Source organism: Calliphora vicina, chromosome 3 (assembly GCF_958450345.1).
Source record: "Calliphora vicina chromosome 3, idCalVici1.1, whole genome shotgun sequence".
In the NCBI taxonomy this organism is placed as follows: domain Eukaryota; kingdom Metazoa; phylum Arthropoda; class Insecta; order Diptera; family Calliphoridae; genus Calliphora; species Calliphora vicina.
The window spans coordinates 20,712,012-20,724,789 of record NC_088782.1 but is presented as its reverse complement, the minus strand read 5'-3'; the positions used below and the strand labels follow the sequence as shown (position 1 = coordinate 20,724,789).

Below are 12,778 nucleotides of genomic sequence, written 5' to 3'. Positions count from 1 at the left end.
GTTGTTGTTTTCGATTATCACCCAATAGATAATCAATTTATTCATGATAAATATACAGTACATCATCATTTAGCAAAATATAATTTTTGTGTAGGTTGCTTAACTGACAGTTGCATCCAGCGGCAAAAAATTCATCATGTTGCTACAAGTATTGAGTCAATGAACCAAAAAATGTGTCCACAAAATGATAAAAGAATTAAAAACATATAAACTTAATAAAATACTAATAAAAAAAGTAAATTAATATTAATTGAATATCAAAGATAATTTTAATTGCTCATTGTTAAAAATCGAGAAAAGAAATTCATGTGAAAAACAAATATTACTCATACCACTTGAAGTCCATTTAATAGCTTAATCTGTTGTAAATGCAGACAAATGAATATAGTCTGAACATAGAATTATAACTAATTAAATGTAATTTAGTCCAAATATCAAAAAAAATACCTTGCTGTCAACGATTTAAGATATTTTGAGTTTTTTATGGAAATATTGATTTTTGTTCGAATTGAGTGACCAAAAATAGATCTTTACAAAGATATTAAAGATTTCAGATATTTTATTCGTTTTATGTTTTCCATAGAAAATTTAGATTTTTGGACAGAAATATCACCGAGCTACTGAAGATATTTTCCGCTTCTCATTAAAAATTTCGATTTTTGGTCAGAATTATCAGTCATAGATCAAACTCCTTTCCTTAATTAAACGCTTATTTAAGTTATCTAAGTTATTGATAATCACATATCGAGCTTCTTTTCTCAATTAAATGCTTATTTAGAAAGTTATTAACTATTTAATATATTGTTACGAAATTGTACTTGAATTCAAATATAACGATTTTAACGGCTGATTTAAAAGTAGCCTAATGCTTTCAAATAACAGTGCTGTAATAGCAAACTGTAACATATCTGTGGGCATTATTAACATTGAAATAAAAGCTTTCAGTTGACCATTGATTGTAAGTTGGCAACGCTGTTTGCTGCGACCGTATATTCGAATTCGAATATTCAGTTAAAGAACATTGCAGAAAGTACACCACAGATGGCGTATGTATCAGAAACCTCTAGACAGTTAAAGAGAAATCTAGTGTGCAGATGGCAGTGTTACAAATAGTGGCAGAGGTTGCAGTCGTTAGTCAGTTTATCAGAGACGCTATTCGAATAAACATCAACTGAGTGCCTTAATGTGTGCTGTATGTTTCAAGTGAATTCGTGTACATTATAAAGTGTCTGTATTTCTGAGAATTTATAAACGTGTATAAAATAAAATATAAAATATCGATTTTTGGTTAGAAATATGTGGTCGAGCTACTTTTCTCAATTAAGCGATTATTTCAGTTTCTCATTCAAAATATCGATTTTAGTTATGAACATTTCAGATCGAGCTGCTTATCTCAATTAAACGCTTATTTACAAAGTTATTAACGATTTAAGATATTTTGTGTTTTTCATAGAAAAATATAAATTTTGAGTCAGAAATATCAGCAATCAAAAATCAAGCTTCTTTTCCAAATTAAATGCTTATTTAAAAAGTAATTGGCAATTTTTGGTCTGGAATATGAGTGGACACAGATCTCTCCTTTTCTCAATTAATCGCTTATTTTTACAATTATTAACGATTTAGGATATTTTGAGATTTCCGTAAAAAATATCGTTTTTTTTGTCAGAAATATCGGTGATCACAGATCGCTTTCCTTTTCGTAATTAAACGATTCTTATAAAGTTATTGATAATTTAAGATTTTTTGACTTTTTCAAATCAGATGGCAAATTAATATATTAGAAATATATACATTCTGAAGAAAAGTACAAATTACACTCTGCTACAAAATGACACTTTTTGTCAGAACTTGCAAAACCACCTAGTGGAGGTTGTAGACCTAGGTGAGGACATACTAAAACCGTTTTCAAAGATTTTGAAACATCCTCAAAATTTTTAGTTATTTTGAAAAAACTGTTCTAGAGTAGGTCGTAGTACTTTAGTACCTCTAACTCACACATTTTTAGACCGATTTCAAAATTTTAAACAATTATAGTTAGGTAAAGAATTAAGCTTTCATAAAATGTATGTATAAGATCTATATTCCTAGAAATTGTTTAAGTTTTTATAAATAGTTTTGCTTTCTTTTTTATTTTTTTTTCCTAATTTTTCAAATTCAACAATAGTTATTTTAAATTTTGTCTATGAAACCCTATTTTTTTTTGCACAGTAATTTATAGACAATTTTATGTAGACAAAAACAAGATATTAGTTGTTAAAATCGGTATATACTTGCAAAAGTTATTAAACTTTTTCGAAAAAAGTTCCACAAAATTTATCTTGTAAATTAAAAATTGTAGAAAAAATAGTTTTTTATTCATATGGGCTGGTGGGGAAAATACTAAAAAAGGTGTTAATGAAAAGTTGAATAACTTTTACAATTTTCATCCGATTTGAATTATTGAAACGATGGTTTGTTAAGAACTAAATTTCCTTAATACATTGATATAAATTTGTATAAGCTTCCGTATCAAAAAAAGCAATGAAAAGCGATTAAAATCAAAAAAGTTGATAAATTTTGTTTTTCTTTTAGATATTCTTAACAAAAACAATACTTATAACCAGGGAAACCGGAAATATGCTCTGAGAAAAGCGTTTTAAGCGCTTTAAATATGCAGTAAAAACTTTAAAAAATGCCCTTAAAATTTAAAAAATATACTCTTAAAAAAACAAACTTTTACATAATTTTTAACCAAAAAATATACTTTTATTTAAAAAAATCAATACAATTCATTTCTAAAAAGGTAAAGTAACATAAAATAAACAAAAATAACATGAACTAAAACAAGTATAACAAAAAATAAATACAACATAAAAACAATAAGCTATGAAAAGGCCTCGAGAGGTATTTTTTGATGATATTTTATATAAATATAAAGTCACTTCTTCAATTAAGGTTATTATTGCAATAAATTACAAAATATTGACTCAAATTTTCAAATAAAAATCGTTGTCTATTGGATCTGAAAACATTTTTATACATAGAAAATGTACTTTCGACATCAGCTGATGTTATAGGAGCAAATTTAAAAGACAATATTTATTTAACACTTAGAACGGTTAAGTTTGAATTAGAACTAAAATTTGATATTTAGATGGCGCTATTATTAAAATAGTGCTTATTTTATATTAAAAAAAGCCATATATTTTTCAATTTTGAATTTTAAACAAAGGAAGTAAAAACCTGTAAGACAACAGCGAAAAATAAGTAAGACAAAATTTGTTTTTGATAAAGTCAAAATATGCTATTAAACAGTAAAATATGCTCTAAAAATGCAAAAATATGACATAAATATGCTCTTAAAACAAATATATGCAAAAATATGCATTTAAGGGTAAAATATGCACTAACAAATCGATGCCAAAATTCTTAAATAGTTCTGAAACGTGTAAATATCTTATCCATGTGCACATTAGACTCATCAGAAAAAACATGCATTTGCATATTTTGGTTTCCCTGCTTATAACTAACAAATGTGTCAAAAAATGCACGTCATTTTAAAGCGTAATCAGTAGGGTATTCATTCGACTAATGATCGTTCGATTAATCGAATAATTTCTTACGAATAATTATTCGAACAATTTAAAAATGGCCATTTTCGAATAACGAATAATTTGAACAATTTTATATAGAATAATCGAATAAAACGAATAAATGTTCATATATATGTATTTAAATTTATTAAATTGCTTAAAATTTTTCATAATTTCAAATTTAAATAAGTAATAATGACTCGCAAAAATTGTATTGTTTCTGAAATTCGACAAATAACTAAAGATAAAGGGAGTCTTTCGATCACTGTAGATAAGTAGTCCGATGGCTCCTTCTATAAATATATAAATATTACTGCAAGAAGTTACAATTCTAAAAACAAATCTTTCAAAACTTTTAACTTAGGACTTGAACCAATGAAAATAAAAGGTACGGAATAAAATATTTGTTATTTAGCTGGCGAAATATTAGCAGAATCGCAATTAATAATCAAAATATTAACTTAGATTAAAGTGGAGTTGAATGTGATGGAGAATGTGATTTTGAAACTGTCATCGAAAGTGATATTGAGGATGACATTTACAATGATTACATTGAAATAGATGAAGGCCATGATCTTAAAATATATGTATAAAAGTGATGTTATTAACCGCTTACGTAAGTGTTGCAAAATATTTAATAAATCGAATGATTAGCACAAATATTGCAAACTAACGTTTTGTTGCAAGAAAAGAATGGAGTTCGTATTATATGATTTTGAACATCGTTGAACTGACAATGATAGCAAACTTTGGACAGATTCCCTTTATTGTGTAAATCCCCATGACCACTTTATTAAGCAAAGATTCGGCAACGTTGATAGAGCTTGATGTATAATACAATTTGTTATAAATAATTTAGAAAGAGTGAATAATTAATTTACTAAAGAATCAGTTACTCAATTTAAAACCCGAATTAATGAACGACATAGAAAAGTTCTTAATACGTTTATATTGTATTTGAATTCAGAATCATGTCCAACTGCTCAAATTTTTTAAAGCACAGCTCCGAAACGGTAACTAAATGGTTTGCTAGTCAATTGTTTTGTAGACTGTTCGGAACGGAATCTGATCAGAATATTTCTGATGAAAATTTAATTGTTAACTTTAACGTTATTTTTTGTTTTTCTTTAACAATAAAATATTAAAAAACCAAAATCAAAACTTCATTCTTTACTTTTTTAAAAAATTTAAATTATTCGAATAATTCGATTAATTTTAAACGTATGATTGAATTATTCAAAAAAGTTAAAATCTCTTATTCGAATTATTCGTTTTATTCGAACAGGAGAAATATCGAATAATTCGAATACCCTAGTAATCAGTTTTCTTTTTAACCACATTAAAAAAAGTCGGACAGAGACTGACTGAGTTACAAATCGATAAGTTGACGAACATAACTGAAAACGGTTTTTTTAGAATAACTTCTGAATTTGAGGGTGTTTTGGAAATATTTTGACACAATTTCTAATGTACTCAGCAAGTCCTATAACCTACGCTAGGTCGTTTTCCAAGTTTTTTTTTCCATCGTAGCACCGTGTTATAACTAAACATACTATACATAATTCTAAGTATAAAAAAAATAACATTTAAGTTTTTCACCTTTCATATAAACCCATATTGATAAAAACCATAATGCAGTTTAAATACCAAAATTCTAAAAATATAAAAAAATGTTATTAAACTATTAAATAAACTCGCATACTTGTGTCAACTAAAGTTCAATCCTCTAGGTATTGCAACAAGAAATTAACAAACTAATTGTTTTTCTAACAAAATACAATTATAAAAACAAATCTATTGTCGACAACTACTTGTCTTCAGTATTGTCTAGCATCCAAAGGACACAAGATCATTGCCTTAAATGTAATTAATGCTTCATTCCTGCACACGCTCAACTGCATTGTGGAAAATGCAATTAATTGATTGTTTAAATATTTGCCAAAAGAAATGAATCCTAAAATTAGTAAAAAAAAAATACAACACACAAAAAACAGCATGCTGCAGGACAATGACTTCCTTAAAAATATTAACTTTTTTTCTTTTGTTTCAATAGTTTTTATTATATTGTTTTTTGGTTTGTCAACATTTATAAACAACGGAAGTAAACAAACATCATGTAGAGTAGTAAGTAGTATTTTTAAGACATGGCAATACAAAAATAGCAATATAAAAATAAAGTCAAGGGATTGGTGAGAGGCAAACAGAAAGAGAAGAATCGTGTAAACATGTTTCATGTGGGCTGATCCGAATGTAATATACCCTTTACCAGCTATATATGTATAAATGTAATCATGTCATTTCCCAAACTTAAAATGAACTAGATTTGTGTTTTTTCCTTCATATATTTTGAATCGAATTGACCGATTGCCCCAAACATACTTTAAGATCGGTCAAAATTTTAAAATTTGACATTTGTAATATGTCAGTTAATTTTGTACGAATTTTCCTGATTTTATAAATAATCTCAGAGAATTTCATTCAGATTTATTTGACTTATATGTATATATGTCGTCCCTAATAGGATCGTATTTTCGTTTGTGGAAATAGCAAACGGAATGATAAACTTATATCTTTCCTTACTCATGGTGAAGAGTATAGAAATAAGAGACGATGTGTGTGTTATGTGTTGTGCAGGAGAAGAATTTTGAACATGTAAAATAAGACAAGGGAACATTTGGTACTTTTTATATTAAGTACTAAGTGTTTAATTTCGAAATATAATTCCTTTATTTTGTGCAAGGTTTTTGTTATTTTCAACTATTTATGTTGAACTTACATGGCGAATTTAATTTAAAATTCCGTGAAAATCGATAATTATTATGTATAAGAAAGATGAATTAAAGAAACAAGAAATTTATAGTGCCATTTTGAACATGTTTAAATTATTTGTAATCACTAACAATATTCAATAAAAAAGGCTATAACATAGTAATCAGAAAATGATTGATATGCAAATGCAAATGGTTCTAAATATGTATGTAGCGGAAGCTGACATTTCAAATTCTATTTATACTTGACCAACATCATTCTATTGGTCGAAATTGTACACAATTAGTTGCATTACTATCAAAAAAAAAAAAAGTTGGTCCCGATATATCGTTAATGGTTTTTTTTTATAAGTTTTCATTAAAATCGGCCCAAAAATATACAACATTTCGCTATATTTTCATTAGAAATTTCAAATATCGAAAAATTTTACCTTTGACCTTCACGATTTAAAGGTTAACGTTTTCCAATTTTAGTAAAACTTTCAGACCATATTTAAAATTACCAGGACTATAACATAATGAATAGGTTTCACTTAAAATTTATAACAATAAGGAAATTGGGCTCATTCGCCAAAATATGGACAAAAAATTAGTTTTTCTTGAAAATCGCAAAATTTAAATCGCAGGTACGGAAAAACTGTAAGAGGTATTGATATAAGTTTTTCATATTTTTATTCATTATTACGATCTCAATAAATCGCAATGTGATGTTCAAAAAATTCTGAAATTTGTTTAACAAAATATTTAAAAATTTGAAAATGGAGATTCGAAACGGCCGTTAAAAAAAATTGGCCAATTTTGGCCATACCTCCGAATAGGTTAACGTTATCCTTCGAAGACAAAAACTCATACACAAGTAAATACGGATATATATTAAATAAAAATTAGCTTTTATTTTAATTTTTCTTGAAATATGTTAATTTTTTTTCTAAATTTCTTGCTCAAGTTTTTTAACCGAATTTTGTCATTTATATCTCATTACAACGATAATTACGTACACATTTTGATTCTTTTGCATTCAATTGCAAAAGTATTTATTTAGTAGCAAATTTTTTACAAAAACTGAAATTTTTTTTTTCCGAATTTTGGCTATAATACATTTCTTGGGTTATTTAGACCCAAAGGAGATACAGGGTTAATATCCAAATTTTTTTTTAATGTAATATTCATTAATATAAATAAATCTACATATTTCTAGAAATCAATGCAAAAAGTTAACGAGTTTCACCTATTTATTCCATATAAATAGTAAAATTTTACATATACAGTGCCGGTCAAAATAATAGCACCACAGAAGCAATTAACATGGAAAATATTTTTATTTTCATAGTAATTTTAATTAAATATTTATAGTATATCGTTAATTAATCTCTATTTCTTCTATGAGTAAAGTTTTCTTTAAGAAAAATTAACCTTTTAATCAATTTATGGTATTTTTGAAAAATACCCAGATTTTGTGCAGTCAAAATAATAGCACCATCGTAAGAAATTGTCGAAAAAATATAGAATATTTATGTTTTCGATTTAAAAAATCGCCATAATATTATAATTTGAATTAATTTATATCAAAATGAATAAAATTTAAAACAAATAAAATTAATTTTACTTTTCAAATTTTTTTAGTAACAAAAAAAGTGGTGTATGTGAGCTCTAGTTTCAAAAATTATGATTTCTGAACAGATATTTAGAAATGGATTTAAAAAACATTGCGTTGAAATAAAAATATAAATTTCAGGTTGCGAAATCTCTTTTAATCATAACACTATTGGTCCACCGTTTCGAAAATCAGGCATTTATGTTCTGCACGGTGGTCAAAAGTGGCGACTAGTGTTGCAGTTATTCGTTGACCATTACAAGAACAAAATTTATATTATTTAAATCCTAGAAAAGTTTTATCAATAACAATATAACATCCTCTATTAAAGGTAAAATTTCTAATGTCACATTACCATTTTTCAACATGTAAGTACCAAAAAACTTCTTGGTCAAATAATTAAACAAATTATATTGTTTGATATCAGACTTCTATAGAATGTCCTCCGAATCCAATTTCAACTAAAATTTAAGATAATATATTCATCTTTTCTTAAAAACACACAGATTTTAAAATTATAATTTGATCGTGGTTTTTCTACTATAACATTCGAAGAATATATTGAATATGTGGAATAAATAATTCGATATTATATGATCAAATGCTTGAAAAAATTATACTCAGATATAAATAAAAGAAATTATGACCCTAGGAATGATCTATGGAATGATAAATTGATATAAATTTCGGTTTCAAGCTAAAAGGTCAATGTCGTGGCACAGGATGCGATATCCCCAAACATAATTTTATTAAAACTAGAATGGCCAAGAGTCACAAAAAGGGTAAAAGGAAACCAAAAATATTTAAGAATTTATTTTGGGGAATGAAAAAATATATTTGGCATACAAGTTGGATACAAAATTTTAAAAATTTTAGAATCTTTATGAGTAGGAGGTGGTCGGTCTCTTTATTGCCAAAAAATACGAAAACAAAAGGCAGCAATATTTTACTTTTAATAACAACGTGTTAAGAACGTTACAAACCATAATAATTGTTACTAAATTTAAGTATGCCCTGGTTAATTTTTGTTTATTTTAATCGATTTCTAGCTTTTTGCTATTTTTTTGACTGATGAATTTCGTAGGTAGTTATATATTATGTTGTTTTTCTTTAAAATTTGCTTCTAATTTTCAAAATTATTTTTAATGTTTGAAAGTTTATTGAATTAAGCATAAATTAATATAAAAAAAACAAAAATTATTTTAACAGTTTTTACGTAATATTTGAATATGACAATATGAATGTCGTGGTGCTATCATTTTGACCGCAGCTGTATCTGAACCTTGACCTCGATGCGCGTCCAGAAATCGCTGTCCGATTTGGCTCAAATTTTCAGCATTTAACTTTTAGGGCTAGTGTCACAATATTCCACCCGTCACTCTTCAAAATTTTAACAAAAAAATATTTTTCCATACAACTGAGTGTCACTCTAGTTTAAATGAATTTATATACATACTTATAACAAATAACTTAACAATTTACCCCCATTTTTCTCTACAAACACAACTGACAAGAAAGATGAGTGATGATTAGCAGCAACATTAATGAAATAATTTGATAATTTATATACAATAAAATAATGATTTCATTCAAACTTCAATAGCCATCTTGAAAATATTTTAAAATTGCGCCACACTATGGGTGAATCTTCTTTCAGTATATGGAATAACCAAGTTCCATATTCTCGCCACTTTCATAATAAAAGATCTGTGCATAATAAGAGTAGAATGCATTGGGTAGATTATCGTACTCCAAAAACAAATTTATTAGCCAAGTATGACGGTCAATTTCTTTTCATGAGTTTAAAAAACAATATGATCTGGCGGGAACTTATGTAGTCATCAAAGTCATATCCTAACAATTCCATTCTAAAAGCCGATATATGTATGTTGTCCCATTTTGAGACCAAAAACATATCTAACCACTCTGTTCAAACATAATTTAAGTCTAGCTAAGTTATCACGAGAAGTGCAGCCATACATCTCTAGACCATATGAAAACATGGGAAGACATAAAGCAACCCCTACCCGTCTTCTCATTGCAAGTGGCAAATTGCAACATATTGATGTTCAATATGGAAGCCAAGCGATTTGTATGTACTCACCGGTTCAATACTCACACCATTTAGGGATATATTTAGACTGCAGTCCGCATTCCCTGAAAATTTCTCTTTATTGTTTATAATAGTATGATTATTCAGCCAAATTCTATTCGAATTAAAAACCAATTAATTTAACGATTTTTATATTTTAGAAGTTTTAAATATTTGATAAGTTATCCTTAGTATTTAATATCTTATTGAAACCTTCCTTACTATTATTATACATACATTACAAATAAAAATATTTGCCTATTAACTTTCCTTAAAAAGGTCCCCTTAAAAGTACCTACATATTCATGAATGAGTATCTATCACACTTTGCAGACTACAGTAAACAAACAAAAAATACTCATAGTATGCAGAAATACTAGCATGTGAAAACCATTAAACAGAGAAAATGAGAAAAATGTTAGTGAAAAGATAAAAAGAGAGCAAGTGGTATAAAAGCAAGCCGCTTGCAGAAAAATCCTTCAGTATTTTAAGGACTGTCAATGTGAGTGGTGGTTAAATAGAAAAGAAACAAACAACAACAAAGTCTAGTAAAAGTGAAGTAACATAAAAATAACGGTAAATGTGAGAAATAGTAAAAACACAAACAAATACATTGCAGACACAAAAGAGAGTGAGTGGTAAATAAAAGAAAATAGAGCAACTCAAAACAAAAAAACCGGTACAAATGCATAAAAATGCATAAATATTGAAAAAAAACATTAATAAAATAAATTATTTATTAAAACTTTATAAATTTATAAATAAAGAAAAAAATTAAAGACTTTATTATACAATAGTTTTAAAAAAAATATATAGAAAAAATTAGATATGAGTACTACTCATGTCTATTTTGCCGATATGCCTTTGGCAGCGGTTAGACGAGAAGGACATTCTCCCCTGGATGTCTTAAATGATGACGCAATACGTCAGTGCCGCAGTATTTCACCCAATTGTAGTGTTAGTTCGCCAATACCTCGTTATGAGCGCAATATGGGCTTCTTTCGTCAACTGAGTCGTCGTTTTGGTTTGAGGTCAAATGATGACCTAGTTCACACAGCCAGCAATGAGGATGACAATCAAAGTTCATCGACCGATTCGTGTTCTTCACATACACCACCACATGCAGCTGCAGTAGCATCGGCAGCCGACAACAACAAAAAAGATAATAATCTAATACTCACTGCCATCACAGCCTCGGAGTATATATCGTGTGCATCGAGTGAAACTAGTAGTACTGTTGATATAGATGAGCAACTGCAGCAGCTGCAACAACAGCAAAATGTTAGTAATGTAAATGATTCTGTTACTGCTGATGATGACAACAATGATGCTGCTGCTGATAGAGAAAATTCGGATGATGCTGTAAAGTTGTCTTACAACAAAGAGCGTAAATCATTTGCACGTTCTAGTTTTTCGCGCCTACATCGTCGTTCCACCACCTCTTTAAGGCGAGCCTTTGAAGCCTTCTCTCTTTCATCACGTTCCCTTTCCTGCAGCGGTGTTACACCGCCACCTACCATTCTACCAACGTCATCAGCATCATCGTCCACCAACAATGGCACACCCATTAAATCAGCTATGAAATCTTCCTCTAACCTAGAACTCAATAAAAAATCACAATCTTCTTCCGTAGCAACAACAACAACACCAACAACGTCTTGCCTTAAAAAGACCTCTTCTTGTTCATCATCATCTTGCTCAGCCTCAGCAGCGGGCAAATCAACAACATCATCAACGCTGTCAGCGACAGCTTCAAAAACCAAAACAAAACCACCGCCACAGCGTATACTACGTCAGCCAGTCTCATATACATATCTGAAGGGCATTTCGGGTCTACCAACCCAGAGGGTACCACGTAATTCGGTTTGTTGTCAGTATGCCAGACGTTAAGTTGATAGAAATGATAGAGATGAATAATAATAAAAAACACACAGAAAACGTTGAAAACCAGAGGCTACAAATCAAGGATGGGACTGACAGTGCAAGGCAGTCTTAGTGCAATATACAAACAAACATACATACAGAAATAATTGAAAGTTTAAAGTTCATATTTATACTAACATACATATTTACAGCATATAAATATCATATTTAAACATACACAAGTATTTACAAACGTACATGCAAATGTAGATATAAACTATTTAATTTTTTTAAACATCTGCATTAATATTTAGTTGTTTATGAGAGGAATACTGATTAGAAATTGTAGGAGAAAATTATACATTGCTTCTCCTAGCTATATAAAAAGGCAACACTTACACCAAGCAAAAGTGAGGAGAAAATGATATTCATGGCTTTTTAGGGCGACATTTTTTGAAGAGAAAAGGTAGCACATTCACAGTTTTGCCTTTTCTTCACTCAAGTACCTAAAAAACATCAAGGTCAGCGAAAGTACAACATTTTTGTATGGAAAGAGAACGCAACCGGTGTAGATTATGGACTTGTCTAAGTTCTTATTTATTTTCATTAACAAAAACAGAAAAACTGTAACATTTTTGATAAAAAAACTTTAATTTTTCATTTTATGGGCCTGCATATACCCAACAAATGTTAATTTTTTTTATAAAATTTAATCTTAATCGATTTTATTTTTTTAAAAGAATATGTTGTTATTTTGGAAATACGGCAATAATTCGGACCTGCAGTGGGTAAAAATATTTTTTAAACCGAATTATTTTTTAACAAAAACTTTTTTCTCATAACATTTTTTTCACTATCAAATTAAAAAAATAGTTTTAAAAATTGTTTT

The 12,778-nt window shown here is 28.2% G+C and overlaps 1 protein-coding gene across 1 annotated transcript; it reads left to right on the top strand.

The window, feature by feature from the left end:
* Nucleotides 1-10,869: 10,869 nt before the first annotated feature.
* LOC135955860 (uncharacterized protein DDB_G0271670) lies at nucleotides 10,870-11,951 on the top strand. Its single transcript, XM_065506233.1, has 2 exons — nucleotides 10,870-11,655; nucleotides 11,698-11,951. The coding sequence occupies exons 1-2, from the start codon at nucleotides 10,885-10,887 to the stop codon at nucleotides 11,914-11,916; spliced, it is 990 nt and encodes a 329-aa protein (XP_065362305.1). The 5' UTR covers nucleotides 10,870-10,884; the 3' UTR covers nucleotides 11,917-11,951.
* The last annotated feature ends 827 nt before the right edge of the window (nucleotides 11,952-12,778 follow it).

Bases quoted from the DNA above. Each gene is read 5' to 3' on its own strand.
- LOC135955860 (XM_065506233.1), top strand. From the start codon at position 10,885: ATGCCTTTGGCAGCGGTTAGACGAGAAGGACATTCTCCCCTGGATGTC. The intron at 11,656-11,697 runs GTAGCAACAACA...TGCCTTAAAAAG, and splicing joins AAAAATCACAATCTTCTTCC to ACCTCTTCTTGTTCATCATC.